The sequence below is a fragment of the Camelus bactrianus genome, chromosome 2 (genome assembly GCF_048773025.1).
Source record: "Camelus bactrianus isolate YW-2024 breed Bactrian camel chromosome 2, ASM4877302v1, whole genome shotgun sequence".
Lineage (NCBI taxonomy): Eukaryota > Metazoa > Chordata > Mammalia > Artiodactyla > Camelidae > Camelus > Camelus bactrianus.
Window position 1 is genome coordinate 83,393,117 of NC_133540.1, and position 26,025 is coordinate 83,419,141.

The following is a 26,025-nucleotide window of genomic DNA, read 5'->3' on the forward strand; positions in this document are numbered from 1 at the left end:
CATGCGCACCCGGAACACCGGAAAACCAGGGAGTTAAAGTCAAAGCACATACATTTCTACACAGCGCATATGACAGGGAACAAAAGAAGTGGGGAAAGGAAGACACCCACCTCTGGTTTCTCACATAAAAAGCTCATAAATCACAACCGTGAATCAACGGTCAAAATTATAGCGTGTGCAAGACAAATGGTATCGTTTAATACGGGGTTGGGGGAGGGCAGGCTCCTGTTTAAAATTAGCTTTCGCCTCTTCAACCCAGATCTTTGTGCCACCGATGAAGTTAGGCGGTTACACACAAAAGCGCCCCTGGATGTTTGGCCAGGTCTCCCACCGTTCAAGCACGGGGGGGCGGAGTGGGTGGCAAACACACCTGACCGCTCGGGAGGGTCGGGCCGGGCCAGGGACGGGGAAGGACGAGGCCCTGGGCGCCGTCTCCTTTCCCGGGTGGGCAGGGAGCTCAGCGATGCCGGAGCGAGGCGGAAGGTGGGAAGTGGGAAGAGGAGGAGGTCGCCCCCTAGGGGAGCCGCGCCGCAGGCTGCGGGCCGGGGCGGGAGGGGCCGGCGGGAGGAGACGGCCGGTAGGGAGACCGCGCCGTCGGGCGGGGCCGTCCCTCCAGCTGGCTCGGACCCGGCGGGGCGGGCTGTAGACGGAGCGACGGAGCCCAGACCGGCCCGCAGCCAAGGAGAAAGGTGGCGGCGCGGACGGGACGGGGCGGCGGCTCCCCGCCGTGACCCTCTGCTCCCTCCGCCCAGGCCTGAGCGCGAGTCCGAGGCGGCGGCGAAGGAAGGAGCGAGCATGGCTGAGACCTCGCCGCCGCCCACCGCCGGCGCGGAAAGTTGCAGCGAGGAGCCGGGGAGGGGCGGGAAGCAGCGACTGGAGGAGCCGCGCCGCACTCCAACCCAGGGCGCGGACCGAGAGGACGAGGCGGGGCCGCCGCTGGCCTCCCCCGCGGGGCAATCGGAGCCGGGCTCGCCGGTGGCCGCCCCCTTCTTCCTGCTCTACCCGGGCGATGGAGGCGCCGGCTTCGTAGCGCGCCCGCCGCCGCAGCAGCAACAGCGCTCCTGGAGGACCCCGCCGTCGCCGGGCTCCCCGCTGCCCTTCCTGCTCCTGAGCTACCCGAGCGGTGGCGGCGGTGCCGGTGGCGGTGGCGGCAAACACCGTGAGTGGCGGCCGGGAAGGGGGACGCCAGCGGGGAGGGGAAGGGGGGCCTCGGCTGGGAAGGGCCGGCCCGGAGCTCCGCCTCCTGCTGGGTCCCCGGAGCCGAGCCGGACGCCGGGCCGGCTAGGAGGTAGGGGCGTTGGGGGTGGCTTCTTGGTACGCTCCCGTCCGGGGGCACGCAGGGGGGCGGCCGCTGTCTGGGTGCCGGATTATTTACCTTCGAGTCTCCCGAGGCCGCAGGCTCCTGCCCAGCCTCCCCTCCCTGCCCAGGCGCTGGATCTCGCTAGCCTCCCACGTGCTCGCCGGGTCCCAGCCCTGGGTCTCTGCTGGGAGGCTTCCCCGGAGGAGTCGAGGAGGGGGCGGCGCCGCCTTCTGCGGGCACAGAGCGCCGCGGCCGCCGAGTAGGTGTGGCTGCTGCCGCGCCGCCGCCCGCGTGGCCCTAGTTGGACCACTAAATTTTTTACGAGCGTTCACTCCGCACCCGTAAATATTACAGATCCGTCCCCCAGAATGGGAAGAAATCAGGAATAGTGCGCGAGATGACGAGAAGGGAAAGTGTGGCTTTGGGAGGGCACTTACCGGGATGTTATCGTTTGACAGGAAGAGGCCTTCACCTTTTAAAGCCACTGTCACCAGAGCCATCTGAATGCAGCGGACCCCACTTTGTGCTGTATCAGTCAGCAAATGTCTATTGATAGCGAGCGGGCCCTAGAGCAGGCAATATGTGTAAGACTCTTGTTAAGTCTGGTTAAGAAAGACAAGGTCTTAGAATATGAAGATGTGACTGAAGATGTAAGGCGTGATAAAAATGCCGAATACTTTGCTGTATGAGTTCTGAAAAGGGGGAGAAACTTGCGTAAGGTGAAGAGGGAATCATTCTGTCTCTGTCTCTCTCAGTCTCTGAGATAGAGCTAGAGATTTCTTTTTTAGTACCCAAGCAAATCTTTTAACTGGTCTGCACTGCCAAGAAACCCGGACTTTTTCTTTTCTGCGTCTGATCTATCCCTTGGGAAAAGATTAGCATTAGTTGACTATTTCCTGTGTGCATGCCCTGTGATTATCATAGTTAATCCTCACATCTCTGTGAGCCAATTATGCCACTTTTTCAGATGAGGAAGTTGAGGATCAATGTGATTAAGTGATTTGTCCTAAATAACAATGTAATAGAAGGAATGAAGTTGACCCAGATTCTTTGCCTACCGAGCCCATGCTGTTTAAGTGAAAGCCAGACGACCAAAAACTTGATTGGATGGTCCTCCCTAGGTTAGGGTCCATTGGATTCAGCTGGAGGGAGTCCTTTGTTGACTTCTTTTTATTACTTACCTAGAATGGGAGCCAACATTGACCACCGACTAAGAGTCTTAGTAAAATCATAGTTTGTGTGTTAGAGTAATCCACTAATCTCTAGATACGAGTATCTGATCATGTCAGAAATTAGTCTTTTTATAAGCAGAGAGAGTAAAGGTAATAGTCTCAACACTACTTCATTTTGTAAGGAATCTGCTTTGTACTTTGTTCTTTAAGTACAGCATCTCTTTTCCTTCCTAAAATTTTCTATTTTTGAGTAATTTGCTTATCAACCAGTCACTATAGAATGAAGAAGACCTTCCTCTCAATTGTTTATAACTCTGTAACAGTTGTGGTACAAGGTGTGATGCAGAAGAATTTTTCAAGTTTTAGCCAGTATCAGTTGTGGGAATTATCTGAACTTCACTTTGAGTCCTTCTTATTAAGGATTGGCTTTATTTATTTATTTTTTTAATGTTGTCAGAAAATTTGGGCCTTAGCATGATGGAGATCATCAATGGAAGACTTAAAGCTAGAGTTTCGTAATTGTGATCCCTTGATCTCTACTTTGCAATCGTAGCAGATATGTGGCATGATTTGTTAGCACATAAAGTTTGAATAGTCCCCTACTGGCCTTTAATTTCTGAAATTAAAGGCTTACTGGTGTGAAAGTGCTCAGAAAAATTACTGGGAAAGTGTATGTGTCCCACTTCCACTGTTTTTAAAGACCAGTCACTGGGGACATTTCATATTAGTAAAAGATCACTGATACTTGACTTAAAGTAGTTCTTGTTTTGTACTATTTTTGTTTGTACCAGTTATTTTTAATGTACTTCGGAATATACATACTTGAAAAAAGGAATACTCTGAGGAGGGAAGGTATAGCTCAAGAGGTAGAGCACATGCTTGGCACACACAAGGTCCTGGGTTCAATCTCCAGTACCTCCTCTAAAAATAAATAAGTAAACCTAACTACCTCCCCAACACCAAAAAAAAAATTAAATTAAATTAAATTAAAAAGAAAAAAGAAAGAACCCTTAAAAAAAGAAAGAAAAAAGGAATACTCTGGATATTAATAAAAATACTTCCTGTCAATGCTCTACACAGTCAGTGCAATATTGCTTTCTGTGATGGACCTGAATATCAGAACTCAGGGTCTCCCGACGACTCACTTGAACAACCTAAGACCAAACCGTTTTAAAAAGTCTTATTTCAATTACCAGAGCACTACTTATTTAAATTACCAGAGCACTGCTTGATGCAGCCTCCATACCCAAAGAATATTTGCCTCCTCAACACCCAATTTTTAACTCTCGCTAATATATTTGCCCAAAGTATATAACAGATAATAATTTTGACAGACTGTATATTAAGGCAGTGTTATCTTTTTGTTTTAGAAATCTTGACCGCACTCAGAGATTTTAAAAATTAGCCTTTACATTTGAGTTCAGAAGCTTTGTTTTAAATGACTCTGATGAATAATAGCAAAAACGTGTGCACAAGAGGTACCCTAAATTTTCAGAGTTCATGACATGTAAGGTTTCAGTGTAAAATCTTTCAGGATCTAATGTTCGTAAAATATTCAGCATACTTAAATGCAATATGAAAGGTTTCTGACTAGATTATGTCACTTTCTGAGTCTTTTAGTGCTGATAATCTGCTTAATTTTTATGCTTCTAGCTTTTAAATCTCATAAATTTTACCATGCCTTTTTAAAAATTGATTTATAAAAATTACAAGTAACACAAGGATCTGTTGGTCATTGGTTAGATGTTTTATAGTAGAAAAGTACATTGAGCACAAAGTGAACTTTCCTCTTCGTGGGCCTCCAAACTCTCCCCTCCCCCACCCCTCCCCAGCAGAGTTTATTATCAGAGAATACCACTTTTGAGTTTGGTGAGTTTTCTCCTAGAACTTTCCGTGCATTCGCAGAGATGTATATGTTCATATTTCATGGGGCCTTTTCCTCCTTGGTGTATCACCTTCCATTCCAGTTTCTCACCAGCTACTTGCATGCCATGGTCCAGTACTTTTGAAATTGAGTCCCCCTAAACCCATGTTTCTCTTCCAAGGTTATGACTAACCCCTCTATCCAAACTTTATTCCCTTCCTTGTCCCATACCAAAGTGGGGAACTGAAACCAAACAGGACCTGTGGGGCCTTCCCAGGTACAAAAGCCCCTCCATGACCCCTGTTTCTTGTTTGTGAGGAAAAAAGAAAAGGCTTCAGTCTCGTAGGCCTTACCTGAGTTCCAAAGAGCAGACTCCAGCAGTTAACGATTAGGACAGTAGAGTCACAGGACTCCTGGTTCCTCCTGAAGGGATGTAGATAACAATCTGATGCATATCTTTGAGTTTTTCTATGGAAACTAAGACCCTCATCCAGGTGGAGGATGGCAACTATGCGCTGACCACAAGCATGTAGACCCCAGACTGGTTGGAACCACAAGGTTGAAATTCCTGAAATGTCACTGTTACCTCACCACCAACCAACCAATCAGAAGACGATCCACAAGCTGATCACATCCTACGAACCTCTCCCCTCGCACTGTCTTTAGAAACCCATACCTGAAAGCCATACAAGAGTTCAGGTCTTTTGAGCATGAACTGCCCATTCTACTTGCTTAGAACCCTGCAGAAAAACCCTTACTTTGTTGCAAACACCTGCTATCAGAGTTAGGCTTTCTGTGCCTAGGGCACACCAGCTCTTGCTCGGTAACACTTTAAATGCCTTCCTTTTTCATCCTAACTTTAGAAGTTGTCTTGTGGGTGGATGGGATGGACAAGAGATGGCTTCTTCTTGGTGTTGGAGTGAACAGGCACCCCTGCCATTTGCATGGTTATCAGCTTCTGTTGACAGTTCTTTTCCTCTTCGAACTCCCAGAACTACAGCACACATTTATGTTTAAGGCAATGCCATGTAGATAGCCCATATCTCTGCCCTTGTCTTTTCTCTCTCAATTACAGCAGTGTACAAAAAAAAAAAAATCCAACTCACAAAGAAGCAGCTTTCTGTATTTGTATGTGCTGTTTAGAGATGGGAGGAGGGCTAGGAAAGGAATAGAAAAACAAAAACAAACAAACAAAAAAAGCCTTGGGAAGGACTGGCAGCATTACTATGACTACCCACTTCAAAGTTGAGTCTACCTAACAGTGAATGCCTTGATTGAGCCCTGAAAAGTGCAGGGAATTGGGCTTCTAGAAGCATTCCACTTTTTCTCACAGAAGCACTTTAAGAATCCATGATGTGGGGAAGGAGCTTTCTCATTTACATATAAACCCAGGAATGCATATTTAAGGGGAGAAAATTAATTTTATATTCACAGTTTTATACACACACATACAATATAAAAATATGCATATATTATGTATGTATGTGTGCATATATACAATGTGTGTGTGTATATATTTATTCATTGATTTTAGTTTACTTTTCATGGATATTTCTATTATCATGTCTCTCTCTTTTTTATTGTTTAATAGTAGTCTAGAAGACATTATACGTGGTCAAGGGTTGAATACACATTAATCAGTTCATCTGCTGTATGCTTTTTAAACTTTGAAAAGACAAAAGTACTTTTTTCTGTTTTGTAAATATAGAGGCACCTGCCCAAAACTGAGGTATGCTGGGGAAGGGTCGAACCATCAAAATCTAAAAGTTTTGAGCATTTACCTCATTCTAGTAGGTTTTAGATTGATTTGTGACTTTTTAAAAGTCAGCTTTTTGGTATAATTAATGTAGAGCAGTGCCTCCATTTACAATACTATGATTCACAAATCTATTAGCCTCCAGCTCTTATCCAACTGTGTTCAGAACGCAGAGCCACTTTCTGATCCATTAAATGTCGTTTTGTCAAGTGGCAGATATAAGTGTCTGTAAAAAAGGGGGGAAACCCTCAGAAATGTAAGCCTCTTTGGTGCGTAATTGTAGACTAGTGACTACCAGGCACCTTTAGAGTGTCTAAATGCAGGTGGGTCCTTTCCACACACAGCTGAAATGACTGGGACATCCCGAGCCTCTAAGATACTGGGAGCTGGGTCATGCCCCCTTTTCCTTCCTCATGACCAGACGAGCTGTCTGCTGCTTGCCTCCCGGATTTTGTTTTATCACCACTGCTGCCTAAACTGTCCCAGTTTGTCTTTCCAGTCCATTTCTCCCTTCCCTTCTGCCTCCTTTCTTTTGTTTTACCTACTGTTCTGTCCTGGCATTATCAAAAAGTCAGATGATGCTTCCAATTGACAGAGCAATAATTTTAAAATATCAGGTGTAATCTTTGAATCTTTGACTTTGTTTTGGCTCCTCCCCTCTTGATAACCACAGGTTTATTCTTTCTAGACAGAGTTTCTTTTTTTTTCTTGGTTCTGATCTTAGCTTCATTCTGGATACTAGAAGATCCTGAAAGGCTCTTCATTGGGTAACAAAAGTTATCCTGTAGTTCTGTAACTCAAACAATTATGAATAAAGAATGTGACTAGTAAGATAGTAATGGTAACTAGTGGCTACGATTTATAGAATATTTTTATGTGCCAACTGGAGAGGCGGAAACTTCACATGTATCAGTACTTACCAGTCTGAGGGGGTTATAGTTATAAGAGGTATTTCTTAGAATTTCCAATAGATAGGAGCGCCAATACATAAAATTACTGACTTAATAATGAAAGCTGGAAAAAAAAATGGGGAGGAGTAGTCCCTATAGAATTCATATAGGTAGATGGGGGCAACATATGTTTTTCATCAGAGTATTTGATTCAGTCTCTAAATGACTTATTTAAACTATTATAAAATAAAAAATTCTGATAGCATAACCTTGGATTTAGAAGAGCATATACTGGGATACAACTTTTTTGGTGTTAGAAAAAGCCTTATCTCAAACTTTAGCATGCATCAGACTTACCTGGAGGTCTTGTTAACACAGATTTCTGGCTCTATCCCCAGAAGTGGTTTTGTTTTTATTGAGATGTAATTGACATATTAGTTTCAGGTATACAACATAATGATTCAATATTTGTATCTATTTTTTTAACTGAAGGAGAATGAATTCATATTCTTGAATAGTCTGACTCCAGAGCTCATGTTTTGTTTTTTGTTTTGTTTTTTTTTTTGTAGAGGAAGTAATTAGGTTTGTTTTTCTTAATTATTATTTTTTTTTCAATGGAGGTACTGGGGATTGAACCCAGGACCTCACGCATGTTAAGCATGTGCTCTACCACTGAGCTACACCCTCCCCACAAAGCTCATGCACTTAATCATTGTATACTTCCTCACCAAGACCTTAAAGAAACCAGTCTGAGTAGAGGGCAGTAAAAAAAAGTTGCTGGATGGGAGAGAGAGCAGAGGAAAGGTGGCAAAGAAAGCAGCTTTTCAGACTAGAAGAGTAGGATTGGCCTCAAAACGTATTCACCTGATTGTGCTTTGCCTTTCATCTTTCCCTTTCTGTTTGACTTTTAGCAGAAACTTATGTGTTACAGAGGTAGAATTTTATCAGAAAGCTAAGAGAATGTATTTTTCTAGTGTCAGTTATAGGTAGCAAAACGTCTAGGTGGATGATGATGAGAGTGTAGCAGAATTAACTGGATGAAATAATGACATTTCCTTGTTGGCTAATATTTTTGAAAATTCTTAAATAATTAAAAGAGTTGCCTAAAAGATATGCAGCTTCTCCATCATTGCACAATAAATAACCTGTAGCCAACATAAATCAAAGTAGAATCTCATTTTAATGAATTTTGCAGAGCATCACAACTGTTATATTTCCATGCAAACTTTATTAACATTAATTATGATGTCTTCCTGGAGTGCAAAGTGGCTCAAGTATGAGCTTGAAATTTTATTTTGGTAAGTCAGTAGTGCACCATAAGCATTAAAGAATTGGTATGAAATTATGTGAAAAGAAATGCCTTTTGAGTTACAAAACAGTGGTACTTGAGACGTACATATTAATATGGTCCTGTGATTGTATAACTGAAAAGTTCATAGCCTTCCTAAAATCTGTCAGGGCTGCAGGCCGAGATAGTATTCTTCTTTGCAGAGCCCATCTTAGTGACTGTCTGGTTCTAGACTTGCTCTGTGTGAAATGGACACGATACTCAGCATGTGTCAGAGGGAGTGGCATGGAGAGGGAGCGGAGCGGGGAAAGTTTGAAACCTCATAATCCATAAGAAAAGGAGAGACTGGCACACTGACAGCAAGAGGCATGTAGAAAGCAGTTGTTTCAGCATGTTGCCTTTTAGAGTACGGTTCCTCTGACTTTAAAATCTGTTTAGGGGCTCTCCACAGACATTTATCTGCTTCCCCTGCCTTTTCTGTGAACTTAGGAAATCTGGTCACCTGGTGTGAATGCTTAGTAAAATTCTCACTTCTCTCTCCTCTTCCTTCCTCGGGGCCCAAGGGATGCCCCAGCATACCCTTTGCTCAGATCAGCTTTTTACTTTCCTCTCCCTTAGTCCCATGAACATTCACCCTTACCGACTTTCATTTCATGTAATGGTAGGGTTTTTGTTTTTCTTCCAGAATTCCTGAAGGCAGAATCACTTCTAATATGAGAGTGGCTGCCTTTACTGACTGCTTACTTTGTGCCCAGTGCGAGGCTGAGCGTGTAACTTACACTACTTTATCCAACTCTGAAATAGTTAATATGAGTATCTGCATTTTGTCAGTAAGGAAACAGGCACAGGAGCAAGAAGCTTGCCAAGGTCACTCAGCTTCTAAGTGGTGGGTCTAGGATTCACTGTGGGCGTTCTGACTTCATTCCACCTGCTCTCCACCTCCTTAACTGCCTCCTGTAATTGGAATCACATCCTAAACTGGAGGCTCTTTTCTAGGCCCCAGTAATCCTCTAGTTCCTTGTTCTACCCAGGAAAGCCCTATTTGCTAAAAATAAATGAATGAATGTGAAGTTCACAAGTCACCAATTTGATAGAGAAAATAGTTATGTATCTGTGTGTCGAGGACTTAGGAATTTCTTAAACACCTGTAATTGACTGTTTCTTGTCTATTGCTTTGTTCTCTCTTCATATCCGTCCATAGTGGCTACCATATAGTAGATGCCTTGTACATGCTGAATGATTGAATCTGTTACGTACAAATGAATAAAGCTTGTGTTAGAATGACATGCTTGTTAGGGCATAACTTGGTTTCTAGAACTTGGGGGTTTTCATGGTTGAAGTGAAACAGGAGGGTGGAAATATACCACTGCAAAAATACAGAGTGCTTTAGAGTTACATCTCTATGCCAACAAGTATCCGTTGGAAGTCTGGTATTTGGTAGGTACTGTTATAAGCAGGTGTGTAATGGTGTGCAAAGCAGGCAAAAGTTCTTCTCCTGGCACCTGTGATCTTTGTGAAGCTAGTTATTTAGTTTCATTTGTAACTGAGTATACTTAGACAAGAGGATGAATTTCCCAAGATCATCCACTAAGTAGTTGGTAGCTTTCATCTGTAAATCACTGCTTACTGCCACATCGCCATTAAATCCATTTTAGTTATTAAGGTAGACGTTATTTCCAGTCTTAGGCTGGCTAATTTTAACAAGTAAAAAGATTATGCATTGTAATAGTCCTGCTAGTGTTTGTTTCTGACAAAAAACCGACTCAGTTTCTCAGGTACACTCATTTTATAGTACTTATTATCCTTGGTTAATATCTACAAACTAGTACTGAGTCTGCCAAGTGTATAAACCTAAACTTGTAGAAATCTCAACATTAGAGTTAGACATAATAAATCTTTGTATGCAAGAGGGAAGGAAGTGGGAGGGAGGGAACTGGAAGGGAGGACTGAGGCATGTGACAGTCATGACCATTCAATTGAATAATCTTAGAATTTAGCAGAAACATCTGGGCTTTCCCAGATGCCATCATGATGATAATTCATCAAGGAAACCCTTTTGTGCTAAAAGTAACTAGTGAGATGAGCCAGGGGTGGAGGAGGGGGTGAGATATTTCGTCTTAAATTGTAGAATCATGACACAGGAAGCCTTGGGAAACAACTTGTGAGCTTTACAAACTGATTTAGTTGCACAAGTTGACAGATTGTAGGAAGCACTATTGTGTGCAGAATAGGAACTAGGTAATTAATAGGAGGAGTTAGCTAACTATAAAAGAAATAAGTGAAATGGTCTGTTACCTTCAAACCTGTTGAAGAATTGGCATACCTGCCAGAAATCTGTTTCTGAAAAGCATCATTTAAAATGGAAAAATTAGAAGTAAACCAAATGCTTACCAGCATGAAAATGGCTTGGAAAATTGCTTATACATAAAATGTAATATTACCTTATAATACTAGCAGCCCAAAGGATAAACTACGGCTACACACTACAATGTGGATGAATCTTAGAAAATGCTTTGTTGGGTCAATGGCTTAGAAGGTTATGGAAGCCTTATTGTAAAGTTAAAAAAACCTGAAGTTAATATATATTGTATAGGCATTATATACATATAATAATATTTTTAAAAGAATGATTTACACAAGATTCAAAAGTGATTGCCTCAAAAGGGGAGGCAGGAAATCAGAAGAAAGAAGTAGCATATAAATGTAGGTTGTTAGCCCATTCTCCAGTTGACAATAGTTTCATGGATATTGGGGTTTTTTTTTTAAACAATTAAAATTATACATTGAAGTTTGCAATTTAAAGAAGTTCTACAATGAGTCATTTTAGAAAATCGCTCCATCCCTTCATTTATCTTTTCACACTTCTGAATGTATCAGGTGTTCTTAATGTGTTCACCTGAGTCAGTAAATGTGCAGGGAACTCGGTAGGATGGTTTTTCAGCTCTGTCCTCACAGTGGTGGTTCAGCAAGCAAGTGACATTGTCCTTCACGGTGTTCAGGAAGAATTTGGTTCACCCTCTGCCAGCACAAGTAGGAGAGATCCATGCTGGGTTCTCAGGTTCTCAGAAAATGTCTGATTAAAAAACCCGAACTAAGTGTCTAAGGGTGGCTAAGTGGAATATATGGTTTGTGGAACATTAAGGTGTAAAGTGTGAAAGCTGCTAAAAATTTTCTCTTCTTCAAATCTTTGTTCAGATTCATATTTAGGAAATTTCATGAGGATCTTGCTTTGGTTTTGCTTTTGTTTTGTTTTTAATTTTCCCTGAGTAAAATTTAATTCTTGGAGTGGAGTGCTGAAGTTGCAAAGTGTAGAAGAAAGCATGGACTTTGGGGCATTCTAGACAGAAGCAGCTGGGGATCCCAGATCTGCCGCTTGCTAACTGTGAGATCTTGGGCCAGTTACATGGTTCAGCTTTGATTTCCTTGTATATGAAGAGGGAGTATCAGTACCTACTTTGCAGGATTCCTGTGATGATTTGATATGGTATTTATAAAGTACCTAACAGAAAATAGAAGTTCAATAAATGGTAGCTACCTTAAGTAGTAATAATTTTTCCACCTTGTATAACAGGGACATTGGGTGTAACAACCCAGTCTTTGTCTTAAAATAGTAGCTGAGTAAATACACTTTAAAGAAATGTAACTGCTAACTTTGAAATGTGTATCTTATTTGCTTTGAATCAATCATAATGCAGAAAATTTGGGCTGTATAAGCAGGTAGAATATAGGAGTATTCACATCATCATCTTGGATTTGAACCTCACATAGGCTCGTTAATTCTGCTTTAGAGCCACAGACTGTACCCCAGCCCTCCTCAGAATGATTTTACAAGCATATGCTGTTATTCACAAGTGGAATCAAATGAGAAAATAGTTCAGTACAGCTTAAAACTAGTATGTTTATGAGAAAAAACAAGATTATGAAAAAAAAGGTCAAGGTTTGTGTGTCTTACTGATGACTTAATATTACCTTTATATTCTAAGCTAATATGTTTACTTAGTAAAGACCCAAATGTAAAAACAGTACTAAGTAATATTTAAAATTATTTTTATTAGTCCTCTAAAGATAGTGTTTGTTTTCATAGTAAATTCATTGCCTGTGAACAGTGAGTAACTGTTAAACACTCAAGAGTGTTTACCTGTAAACAGGCATAACCTAGATAAGTAGAAGTACAGGTTTTCCTGCCCACCCACAGCTCTTCTTTCTGAAATGACTGCTAACACCTCCTCAGACTGGTAGGTATGGGAAACTCGAGGTTTCCCAGTGCAGGCAGGTTTTTCTCTCCTTGGCAAACATTCTGATTGCTTTGGGCTTCCCTGCCTGTGTCCTCTACCTGGAGAGAAGGACCTTTGGAAGGAATGTTAACCAAGTTCCTCTGCTTATTAACCTAGATGCTCTTGTGCTGCCATGTTGTAATCAGTCCAGATCTCCTGTTCAGGATTAAGTAAATGCTTATTGTTTTCTTGGTGGGGAGATAGTTCGTCATGGTTTGTGACAGACTAAATTCAAATATTGGTGGACATGGGCAATTCCAGAGCACGCAGATTAATTCGTATTCTCTATTCTGTATGTTAAGATTGTATCAGTGATCTGCAGTCTTGATGTCATATGCACAGATAGCCAAGGATGTTTGGTGTTGTGGTTCCAGGGACTATTTAGTGTATGTTTAATTTAAAGGTTTTGAAGACTGCTTAACTATGTTTTAAAGTATTGCATGGCTTAAAGTGAAACTATAAACTATACTCCTTTAAACTTTAATGTATATGATGGAAATACGTCTGGCTAGAAGGGAATTGAATTGTAATTAAATGTGAATGTGTTAAATGAAGGCTTATATTCAGTATTTGGATATGTAAACTTTGCTTCCTTAAAAAAGTGATCTTGTCCGACTGCTGCATGCCAGCGCCTGGCACACGGCGTACTCTCAGTGAATGATGAATGAACAAGTGAGTGAATAAGTGAATGAGTAGCCCTGGGTCCAGATGTAGAATAACACTGGAAGATATTTACATAGAAATGAATGACCCTACCTGGAATATTTTGTTTTCTTTAGTAATTTGCTGATTTTATTCCTAATTATGAACACCATATACATATACGCACTGTTATGTTATACCAGTTTGCCTTCTCTAACAGCATGAAAATGCCTATTTGCCTACAGGATCTGGTTCTTAGCATTTTTTTCTTTGAGCTCAATCTCAAATTAGAATGGAAGCAGTTATGGAATTTTAATGATAGTCAAGGAGAAATGTCTTATTTCAGTTTTCAGGTATCCCTCTGATAAGACATCCTAGAACAGATTAAATCACCTTGGGACATGTTTCCTGAAATTGTATGTTCCTCCTCAAAACTGGACCCTTAAGAAGAAAAAAAAAAAGAAAGAAACAACTTGTTTTCAATCGCCCAAAACATTTTCAGAGAAAACCTTTATCATCCCTTATCTTATATTATTTATGTATCTTAAAAAGCAAGTACCTAACTTTTTGCTACCAAGGCATAAAGGCCTCACTGGATAATACAGCTATGTGGGTGGGTGGGTAAGCTGGTTGATTGGTTTAAGGGAAATATAACGTGACCTTAGGATGTTCCAGGATGGGAGACTTTTTAAGATATTACATAGTTCTGTGCTCTTATTAGGAACTAATCTAATGTAGAAACTTAGTAAATATAGCAACATCAAAAGGAGAGGGGAATTGCCATTCATCAGGAAGGATTTTGCTTTTTTAACTTCAAGTTTTCTTGTTGTTTTTTACATTTCTGTCCAGTCTAAAAAGTTAGGTCTCTGTACTTTGGAAAAGGAAATTATAAATGCTTAGAGTATGATATTTAAATTGGAAATCTGCTTTAGTTTTTTTCCCTAAAACACCATCTTTAGCAGAGTAAAGACTTTTAATAGCTAAGTATATGACGATAAAAGAGGTGAATTATGTGCTTGTTAAATCAGTCTAACTGCCTCTTTTACCATCTTTGCTATGGAGTATTACCCAGTATGAATTGTCCTCCACTTATCTAGCTCTTTTATCCCACAGTGAGGGGAATTGATGAGGATATGTGCATTGTGTTATGTCTGATCACAGTTTGACTAGCACAGTCTGGAAGTGGGTTGTACAGGATGAGAGCAAGCAGCCTAATTGCTCTCCCTGCATCAGCAGCATCTATAAAGCATCCTGGGAATTGCTCGCCGTCCGTTCAGAGCAGCTGGTCACATGAGCTTGAATTTTCAGTTCAGTTCATTAGTCAGCCATTTTGGTCAACACCCTGCTTACTGCGCACAACCAATCCTATTAGAACTCAGCATCCCGGTTCCTCTGAGCAGATCCTGCAAGTGATTTCTGCAATTCAGGATTTTTTTAAGCTAAATAGAAAATATTGGCTTATTTTTTGGTTTTTTGGTTTGGGGTTTTTTTGCTTTTGTATTTCTTTTTCTGCACAAAGAAGGAGGATTTTTCACTTACTCATACAGAGGCCAGTTTTTTAAAGCCAGCTAAGGTGGAATCGGCTGTGCAGGATTTCAAGCCTCTGGCTCAGCTGAAAAAGAAGGGGGTAGGGAAGGGAAGATAAAAGGAGAGAAGCTGGAAGAAGACAAGCATCGTCTTACTTTGCTATGTGGTAGGAACTGTCTATGAGAAAAGATAGTATAGAATTGTTTATCTTGAACAGTTGGTTCTTAAATCATTAGGTATTTTTCCTTGTGTGTTTTTTTTAACCTCCTCTATCCCTTTTCTTGAGAGCTTTGTTACAGAGCTTTGGATTTGGGATTTTTGTTGAGGAGGTTTTATTTATTTTTGTTGGGTGTGTGTGTGTGTGTGTTTGTGTGTGTGTTGTGGTCCCAGCTGAGTCATCATGTCTGCTCTGACGCCTCCCACCGATATGCCAACCCCCACCACTGACAAGATCACACAGGCTGCCATGGAGACCATCTACCTTTGCAAATTCCGAGTGTCTATGGATGGAGAATGGCTCTGCCTGCGAGAGCTGGATGACATCTCACTTACACCTGACCCAGAGCCTACCCATGAAGGTATGGTCAGACCCCATCCACTAGCGTCTCACCAGCATCCTCATTGTTACTTGGGCTGGGAGGGTCAGGGAGAGGCAGGAAGAACCCATACTCTAAACTGTTAACAACCCTGAAAACCTTTCAAGCTTACCTACCACCAGCTCCCCTTCAGTACTTTACTGGGGAAAAATATGTTTTCCCTGCCCCATGAGGTATCCTTTCAAAAGATGCTGGTGCTTGTTTAGAGTTCTTTGTCTTGAAGCCTCTAATGAGAACATTTGAGGTCACTTATCACATCTGACCCTAATCGATAATGGAAAAGCTATTAATTCTGATCAGATGCTAAAATATTATAGAAATTAGAGTGATCCTTAATAGAGTAAGGTAAAATAGCATAACTGTAATTATAGGGTTGTACATGATATAGTTGAAACACTCATGAAGGGTATCCTATTATCAGGATGTAATGTTAATCAGGCTATGATACCTAGAAAATAATTGGTCAAGCATTATCTTTTTTAATAATGTAGATTATAAGCTTAGATGAGAAAGCAGTTTTACATTCAGTGCTTATTTAATGAATATGGACACTTAAAAAAGCATAATGCCTTCAAAAGGTTAAACATGGTTGATAAGGTAATCCCTACCCATGGACTAGAACCTATTGGCCATTGCTTTTTAAAAGTTGTTTGTGGTAGCTATGATGACCCTTTGAAATTTCCACTGTCAGTACCTTTGAGACCTTTGTGGTCTCTTGACTCTGACTTTCTCCCAGAACCTTTTCTAAATTTTAAGAGGTTTTCATCTTCTCTCCCATTATAAGGAAGAGAATTAATTTGAGCCATAATTTGAAGCAAATTGTTTTGTATTTTTGTGTAATGGTCTCTTAGCTAATGTTTATTCCCTACCCTTAAAATAATGAAGACAAATGCTTACATATGAAGATAAATTCTTTACAAGCATCTGCCTGATGTTTAGGCGTATCTGCAGGACAGAGGGCATAAGGTGAATTGCCATAGCAATTGGGTTAGGAATAGTGATCCCTTGCCCTTGACCTAGCATTGCAATCTTGTCATGACTCAGATTTCACCTTTTGTGACAGAAGAGGATATTATTTTCCCAGTTAGACTATGTTAGAGAGGGTTAACAACACCGCACAAAGCAGTCATTTAGGGTGTGTCTTTAAGGGCAATGGTTAAGTAGTTTTTAAGGCCGTTTGTATCTTTTAACAATTGGTTTGTCACTTGTACAGCTTCCTTTGGCTCTAAGTTTCAGAATGTGCACAAGGATTAGAAGACATCAGCTGGAATTCCATACAATGCCAGTACTGTTTAGAACAGCCTCCAAAGCTTTAAAAATCTTTAGGAAAGGAGAGTACATTTTTAGGTGGTACCAGGAAGTATTTTAGCAAATGCCTCAATTAGCATATTTTGTTTTAAAAATTTCATTTTGAAAGTCATGTTATATGAAATATTCCCTTTTATAAAAGGCAGTAAAAGGCAGTGTGTCAGTGCCTCAAAAATAATTTTTAACAAATTTAGTACTCGAATATATATGCTTTTTGAGCAAGATTCCTATGAGTGAGCAAAAGTGAGTTGTTTGCTTCATGTAGGCTTTTGTAGTGGTGCTGATTGAATTCTTTATTGCAAAACCTGTGAGGGAAACTGTATGAGAACTGCAGCCTAAGCTTAAGTGGCACATCCTTGGATTAAGGAAAACAGAAATAGGAAGTTCCCAATACCTTAGAATCGATTATAGAGGGGTATGGAGGAAAGTAGAGAAATGCTGACAATGAGTTTTGGAATTTGGCCTTATTTGGCAAAAGAAGCAACAATTTCAAATGATTAGAACGAGAAGCGGTCAAAGAAAGTCCTGGCCCAGGAACACATCTGTAGGTTTAGTGATCTAGGACACCAGGTAGTGCTGTGCAGGGCTTTTATTCCTTGCCCCACCGGCTAACTCTGGATGTCTAAACAATCATTTGGACCCAAGAAATGCCTGCTTTAATATTAATGCCAGTGATAATTGTTAAGTTTAATTTCGCCATCAGCGTTTAAGTGGTGATCTCCAGGCCAGTGATAACAAGAATCTCACCGTGTTGACAGCATGGAGCACCTGGTGCCCAGACACACAGAAGTATTCACAGAATACTTCCCAGCTGATTCCTAGAGGGAAAAACATCTGACCACGCAAGTCCTGCATTGGGGCCTCCTGACCCCCGCAAAAGAGAGCGGGTGGAAAGCGGGTGTCTTAAGACAATAATACAGGCTAACTATGTGGCTTCAGCAGTAGAAGCCTTGTGGTTTCCAACTTTTGTCTTCTGAAGACAGAGTTCCTGCTCTTCACTGTGCAGTCCACAGTGTAGCCTGGACCTAGAGTTTCTGCCTAGCTTAACTCTTAAATACATGGGAGTAAAAACTCACTTTATTACTTCAGTGCTTATTGATGGTCAAGGAAGTGATCTCTCTCCACCCCCTACTTTTTTTTTTTAAGTATATTAATAATATACTTAAAAAAAAACAAACCTAGAGCGAATCTACAAATCTCTGACGGTAAGGAAGGTTCAGGAAAGGCTTCATCCAGTAAGTGACACCTGAACTGGGCTCGACCTTGTGAGATAAGTAGATGATCACCAGGCAGACACTGTGGTGGAAGGGGGTGGAGGCTGGCGGGGATGACTTTTCAAACAGTGCACAGTGAGCCAGCCATGCTGGGCAATAGCAGGCAGTTAGGAGTGGTTTCCACCAGATGGAGGTTAGGAGCATTAAATGGGATAATTAATGTAAAGCACCCTATAAATGTTAGTTATTTGTACAGTAGTTATTCATAGGGGGGAAGGGTATAGCTCAAGTGGTAGAGCACACACTCAGCACACAAGAGGTCCTGGATTCAATCCCCAGCACCTCCTCCAAGCAGAAATCAGTGAATAAGCCTAATTACCTCCCCCTCATAAAATAATTATTCATGGGACAGTAGTTTGTGCTGCAACAGTTTAAGCCACATCATTAAATCTATTGCCATTTTAGTGTGTATTTGTTTTTATGTCTAACCATCTGGACTGGTCTAAACTAGTTGTTTACCAGACAGACTGAAGGTGAACATTAGTAGCTTAAATTCGTGTTTTAGCATTGTCTTTCCTTGGGCCTTTATAAACAAGAAAATACTTAGTTAAAAATAAACCTCAGTTATCAAGAAATACTTGTTTTCCTATTAACTTTCTTTTAAAGATGAGGAATCCAACATTGAGAGATGATCTGTACCATTTTGTTACAAAAACAACTGTAAGCTCTGAATTACTTTTCTGACTTAGAAAACATCCTTCTCAAATACAGATAATAAGAGGCAGACTATGAAGAAATGATACAGGGGAGAGACACACTGAGAAGAGAACTTTTGCTCAGGTCTTTGATTGCAGTGTTGCTGTGGAGAACTGTGTGCTGGCTGACTTCAGACGTGCTGTCACCGCATGACTCTGCAGTCCTCCCCAGTGGTTGTTTCCTGCTTTAGTGTTCATTTCGGGGATCTGGCGTTTATACTGTAGTGTATAACGGGGCAGCTTATATGTAACATCTGTGAGTGTAGTGATGATATTGCACATCATGCAAGGAATGTGTTTTGGTTTGTCACTTGGTCAGAAATATTTATTGGGCATCCCTTTTTTTTTTTGAAGTAAATATAATCTCAAAATTTTATTGTCTTCATAATAAAACAAAGTTTGCAGCTTAGAACTGGATCACTTGGCCCTTTTTCTTCTTAACTCCTCCCAGCTCAAAATGCTTGTTTGCATCTCTTAATAGCCATCATTCTCTTAGATCTGCAGTTGGGCTCAACACATTCAAGCCTCAGCACAATCTTCTTTGTAGTTTTAGCCTTCTTCCGGAAAATCGGCTTAGGGCTTAGTCTGCCTATTGGGCATCCCTTGATGCAAAGTCCAGTTCTAGAGACTAAAAAATAGGTGGCCCTTGCCTTCAGTGAATTCACAGAAGTCAGGGTAAAGAGATGAAACAAAGATGTCAGAGGCTGCGGTAAAACAAATGTGAACTGCTTGGTTACTAAAAGACAGTCAATTCTGTTTCTTAGGAACTGGACATGGAATTCAGAGCCAGATAGCACTTAAAGTGACCACACTTCCCAAAGCCCTGTGTGGGTGTAGATGTGGGATCAGGTTTTTCCATTCAATAGGGAATACTCTACTGATACAATAAGCAAGGAGAAATTCCCTGAAGATGAAATGGTTTGTTATTCAGTGACTGTGGAAAGTGTCTGGTGCTGAGATAATTCCACGGACATTTACTAACATCCTTTTACTCATTCACATCACTGCACACTAGTGTAACCCCAACTTGCCTGGGAACTGCATATGTTTTAATGAAAAAAGTGCATGTTCCAGTGGGCATTTTGGCGGGAAATCCAAATGGATGTTTACCAAGAAACTTGATAGCATGAATTCACTACAGTTTCGTGCAGGGCTTCTAAGCCTGGGATCCATGATCCAAAAAATTATATATAAAATTTTATATCTGCATTTTTTTTCCTGGGGAAGAAATCCTTAGGGTCCATTAGAACCCCCAAAGGAAAAAAAGCAGTATTTTAAAAACATGCAGTTTTTATCGTAAGATCAGACCTTCGGCCCATCATTCAACACACATTTAAGTATCCCACTTACAATTTATGCTCCACCCTATGCTAGGTCCTGAGGTACAGCACAGTGAACTGGCCCGTTCCTCTGTTCTTTTCTGAGCTTATTGATAAGTGGGAAGTAGGGTACTTCAACAAGTAAAATGGCAGTCATTGCAGTGTAATGGTACAGAGCCAAAAATATTTTCTAGGGAGTTCCAGGGAAATTTTCCAATTGAAATAATGTCTGAACCTAAGACGTAAAGGGTAAGCAGGAGTTAATCTAGTTGTAAACTGGAGGCAAGGGATGGTGGGGGTGGGAGGTGGGGAAGAGACAGCATTTGCAGAGACCCAAACGCCAGAGCTGAAAGATTTTCAGTGTATATTTTCAGCCTCTTTCCAAAGTTCCTTTTCAGTAAATTTTCACCTCTTTGCTCTGAAATACTGCTAAAGCCACATGCTCTACCAGGGACAAAATGTTAAGGGTAGTGATCAAACGGTAGATTTCTTTTTCTTTTCTGGTTGTGCCAGTGTTAATTTTTTCACATTAAAATCTGAAGTGTTCTGACAGTGAATAAGTTCATTATATGTTTGCATTTATTTCCATACTTTGTTAAAACTATAGTTTTCTCTTATGATTAATCAAACAGTGCTATATGTGTTAGGGCATCAAAGAAGGATGTATGTGCTCTGTTCCACACAAGAGGCTTAATTTTGTCTTTCATATTCATCTCCACAACTACCAGGATCTCATTATGTCACATCCAGATTCCCACACCTACTCTCAGCTTTTCTCTAAACCATTTCTCTTCGGATACTGATTCATTCATTATAAGAATGCCAAATAAGTCTTCACAAAAGTGAACGTTTCATTCTTGTACAAGAGCCTGTTTCATTCAGCCTTTATATTGAATGTAGAATATTCCTGAGAAAGTAGTGGTGGTGGTGGTGTAGCAGGAGGAGATGTTATCATTTATCGGGCAGCTCTTCTGTGCCATCAATTAAATTGGAGGCCTTAGCTTTTTATCCACTTGATTTTCTTCCCCTCTTTCCACCCATTTTTATAAAGTCCACGAAGATATTTCCCTAGTTGTGCAGGTGCTGCCCAACAACAGAAACGGCACACTGCTGAAACTGACCTGGCTGGCAGGCAGCACCTTTATGTGCTGAACGTAAAATGTTTCTCAAGTGGATGTGCAAATGACATGAAAAGCTGTTTGTGGGAGCAGTAATGTTTGTGATTATGGATTGTATAGAATAGTAACTACATTGAATGCTAATTGTTTAGCCAAATATTCTCATGCCCTTCTTTGGGTAACTTTACTTATCAAATGTTTTTTCAAACTCCTTTTCTGTGCTTACCTATTTCAACCAGGCTGTGATTCTGTACTTCACCAAAACCCTGATTCCTGTTGTTCCACTATTCCTGCTTGAGATTCTTCTTGCTGACATTAAATTAGGAAAAGGAAAGGACCCTTGACACCCTTCATCCATGAGCCCTCTCTAACAAACCCAACACCCTTCATCTCCTGAATCATTGGATACTGTTGTGTCACTTGCTTGAATGCACTTGAAATCATTCTCCAGTGATTTATTTTAATCTATATGATTCCTACTTTAGGAAGTTATACAGAAAGTTCTTTGGGGAAAAACTTTTCTTTTGCATCCTGTTTATGGTAGCTATCCAGCACACTTTAGATGAGCTCATTAATGCCCCACAACTCCAGAAAATAATCACTTTTAAAAGAAAAGATTATTGGAATACCTTCCCTCCATTATACACAACTTACGGTTTCTGGGTATTTTCAATTTTTAAAAATCATTTATCATACTCTAGACTCATTGTATCTTATTTTGAAAATAGAAATTGAGTATAAGAAATAATTTGTTGTTGTTTACCATATCCATGAGTAATACTCAGTGCTGATGAAAGTGTGGTCAGATCCAGGTGGGGCTCTGCTAGTGGGAGTATACAGTGGTACAGCATTTTTGGAAATCACTTTATCGGTGTGGATCAGGAGCCTTAAAAAATTAAGTCCCAGTGATTATACCGGACATCTCTCCTAAGGAAATAATCAGAGGTACAGGCAAAATGTACAGGTAGGTATATTTATCACAGTATTAATTATTTAGAGTGGCAAAACTTTAAATGCAACTTAGATAGCCTAGCAGGAAAATTGTTCAAATAATTGTAGAACATCAGTACAACAAACACTAATAATGATGTTGTGGAAGAATACTTAAGGGCTTAGGGTGTTGTTTAGAATATAATAAGTTTTAAAGGCTGTCTCCCAAGCTGCATGTACCCTATGGTCATAATCTGTTTTAAATATAGCTACACGTACACACAAGTAAAAGGAAGTGTACCAAAAATGTAAAAAGTAGTTTTCTCTGGATAGTGGACCTACAGATGATTTTTACATTCTTCATACTTCTTTATGTCTTCCAGATATTCTACAAGAGGACATATTACTATAATCAGGAAACAAATGCTTTTTTTTTTTTTTTTTTAAGAAAAAAGCTTTATGAAAACTGTAGGTGTGCAGTCATCTATCTGTCTAACTCAAGAGTTAAGCACCTTCCGTGGCAGAGTTTCCCATGTCCATGAGCAGGAGCAGGAGCCTAAAAGCAGAGCTGCTGTTTTGGATTCAGTTTTCAGTACAGTTTTTTAATGTTTCAAGTAGACATCTTGAGTTTTTCCAGGTCACAGGCCAGGCCAGGGTTTATTTTCCAAGCTGTCTAGAAGCTGCATGCAGTGCACAAGGGTGACCAATAGTGTCTAGACTTAGATGCATTCGGTACAGCATTTGATTTATTCCTTTCCTGTGTTCAGAAAATAAAACCTGAGTCGTTAGGATTCTCATCTTTTACAGAATTGTGTTACTGTTCTTTGCTTTCGCTATGCACTCCTCCTTTTGTAAACTGCCCTCAGTGAGATTACTGGAACATTTGCCACCAGCCCGGGTTAGCCTCAGAGTTACAGGGTCAAGTTCTCTGAGTTGTGATTACTTGTGCACAGGGCAGTCTTTGTGAACTTCTCAAAGTGAAGTGGTTATAGCTTTTATTACCATCTCAGAAGCCTACTGGACAGAGGTCTTGGGACAAGGTTCTTCCCTTCTTGTTGCTGTGTTCTGGGAATAGCCAGGCTAGTAACCCTTCCAAGGTAAGTTTTACCCACTCACTTCCAGGATTTTATAAAATCCTAAAGCTGGGGGAAAATATTAGCTGAGTTACATTTGTACCCCAATCTGTAATTAAGCCATAGAAGAGCCACCTGATGCCTCTGAGCTGACTTTAATGGGCTCTCCCTAAAATCAGCTTTCTCCTTCCAATTTCAGGTCTACTCTCAGTTTCTTTCCAGCTCCTTAGTAGTTCTGCCACTGGCATCCACTTTAGTGGACTGTCATTAATCACAGTGCCTTACTACTGGCTTTCTTCTCTATTGGTGAGCTTTTTCTGGACCTTTCTTGAACGTAGCTTTTACTTTAATGTGTGCCTTTCTTAACATAGTTCATATTAACTCTTCCTTGAGTTATCAGCTTCCAGTGCCAGAAGGTCATTTGTCCTAAACTAATCAGGGACATATTTCTCATTTTCCAGAGGTGAATGTTGTACCAGATTAGCTAACTACTACTCAGAGATGGAACTCAGATTGGAATTCAAGTTGTTGGATTCCCAAGCCTGGGTACCTGTGAGACCTAGCTGGGAAGAGAAAGAGGCTGCCATCTGAGAGCACCCACAGTATTCTCTGCTCTTCAGTTGTGGTTCTGTATTATTTGGGGGGTTTTGGTGGTGCCTTTCTTTTGGAAAGGTAGAGAGCATAATGGGGCATGATTTTCCATTGTGGTTCTTCCAACTCCCAACAGTCCACTGAGACTGCTACGAAGTGCCTTTGAGTACAGGGAAGTAAATACTAAAATTCATTCCCTTGCAATTTTCACATTTGAACTTTGCCAGAGAACAAATGGAAGAATTTGCTGAGCTTAGAAACACACGTGTTGAGGGACAGTGAAACAGACTTATTGCCAAACGGCCCCTAAGTATTTATTACTCATCGTAATTGAATTTCCCAAAATAAAATATCTATCAGTGTATTGAAGATAATGGGGTTCTAATAATATATATTAATATATAATATATTAATGTATAATGAATATGTGTATTTTAGTGAAAACAACTTTATTTTTCTAGTTATAAAAAGAATATATTTGCATTTGAGTCACAGAATACAGAAAAGTAAAAAATATAAACTAGTAGAATTCACCTAAAATTCTAATACTTGCCAATAACTATTAGTAAGATTTAGCAACCAGATTCTCTTTTTTAAATATGTACACATGGAGTTCATTTACAAGCTTACACAACTTTATACATGTAAGATCATTCCATTCTTGTGTTGTGTGACCTGCCTTTTTTCTCTGCAACATCTTTCTGTACCAGTAACTAGAACTCTATATCACCTCATTTACTGTCTTTTGTTTGGATGTACCATAACTTCTTTGACTCCCTTATTATAGACATTTAGGTTATTTCTAAATTAGGCTACCACAGTTTTGGCATATCATTATGTTTATAACTTGAACACATTTCATTTGAACAATTTTCATTTTTAGAAGTGGAATTTCTTTATCAAATAGTAGTGTATTTTAATTTTTATATACAATTCCAAGCTGCCATAAACATTAAAAATTTTAATACATGGCATCATGAATTTTCATATTGGCTTTCTCTTTGCAACTCTTCTTCTTTTGCCACTGCAATTGGTTGTGGTTTCTCACAGTGTGTTGAAATCTGAACTTCCAAAGGAAACAGTTGTGGTTTTTAGGACAGCTGATTCAGCAGCTGTAAACTGCATGATGTTTTATCTTTTTTTTTTTCTTTATACTAGCGACAATGTCCTAAGCAGAAGAAAATGAGTTTTACCATTGATTGTACAGTGAGAAATTTCACCCTTTTCTGAGATTGCTAGAGTTTACTTTCTGGGATGAAAGGCTGCTGAAATTTCTTCTTTCTTTCTCCTAGGGCTGTAAATCTTAGCATATGTATGAGATGTACTATATCTTATCTGAGAATTTCACTGTGTCCTGTTCTATGGACAGCAGCTACCCATTTGAGGTCCAGTTAATCAGAGACGTTATTTTCTGCCATTGCAACCATTCAGGCAAGAGGGCGAAGGTCTCCTGAGGAGGCCCCTTTTCCTCATCCTCTCTCCCCTTCAGGCCCTGTGTCACCTAGCTGCTCACCTGACTTAGGAATCTCTTCTATCTTCTCTTATTTCTCTAATACCAATCCCTTTTACCTTGTGTCATAGTTACCTAGATCTCCTCAAGGGCAGTGTCTGTGGATGTTTCATCTTTGTATCTTCTGTGCAAACTAACCGTACTTAGCTGCCTTAGTAAAGTTCTTTGCTCCCCAGATGTGCTCAGTAAATATTAAATGGCTCAAATGCTGGTAACTGTATTGGGAAAATGTACATTTCTCCTCCTGGGTCTCTTTTACTTTCACACAGAACACTTCACTTCTGACACTTCTGGTCACCAAATGTGTGTAGGTTTTTCCCAGGACCAAGTGATTCAGCAATACCAGGTGGGTGTCCCACAATTTAACTCAATTCTGACTCTTATCTGCCTAGAGAAAGCATCAGATCCCACAGGTCAAGGACTCAGTCCCACAGGACCCCTCTTCCCCACTTGAGATGCCAATTGCAAGTAGTAGGTCTCCAGGTTACCCACAACTTCTGACTGGGCTGCAAATCGGAGGTCCCCATGACCTCCTCGCCCTTGAATTCAGTTATGTGCTAAACAACTCATGGAACTCAGGGAAACACTTAGCTTTGCCAATTTATTAAAGGATATGGTAAAGGACATAGGTATGCAGCCAGATAAAGAGATACCTAGAGTGAGGTCTGGGAGGATTCAGAGCAGGAGCTTCTGCTCTGTTGAGTTGGGATACATCACCCTCCCGGGTACATGAATGTGGTCACCAACCTGAAAGCTTTCAAACCTCATAATTTTGGGATTTTAAGGAGGTTTCCTCACATGGACAAGACCAATTATTAACTCCATTTTCAGCCCACATCTTCTCTCTCTCGGGAGGAGGGGATGCTGCTGATAATTCCAATCTTCTAATTATGTCTTA

At 40.5% G+C, this 26,025-nt stretch overlaps 1 protein-coding gene and 1 non-coding gene across 16 annotated transcripts in view; one reads left to right on the top strand and one right to left on the bottom strand.

The window, feature by feature from the left end:
* Window positions 1–488: 488 nt before the first annotated feature.
* RUFY3 (RUN and FYVE domain containing 3) overlaps window positions 489–26,025 on the top strand; it is a 74,923-nt gene continuing 49,386 nt past the window's right edge. For 4 of the 15 annotated variants that reach the window (XR_012499924.1, XR_012499930.1, XR_012499933.1 and 1 more), the window contains exon 1: window positions 493–1,159. Coding sequence is in view for 10 of the 15 variants with exons in the window: in XM_074344530.1 (XP_074200631.1) it covers window positions 796–1,159 (364 nt within the window). In the remaining 5 variants the exon portion in view is untranslated. Of the gene's footprint in view, window positions 1,160–1,253; window positions 1,289–14,355; window positions 15,292–26,025 lie in introns of those variants that run through there. The other 11 variants (XM_074344531.1, XM_074344585.1, XR_012499931.1 and 8 more) reach the window with 9 other exon arrangements.
* Window positions 7,598–7,670, bottom strand: TRNAV-AAC (transfer RNA valine (anticodon AAC)). Its single transcript has one exon. It is a non-coding gene; the product is annotated as a tRNA-Val (tRNA).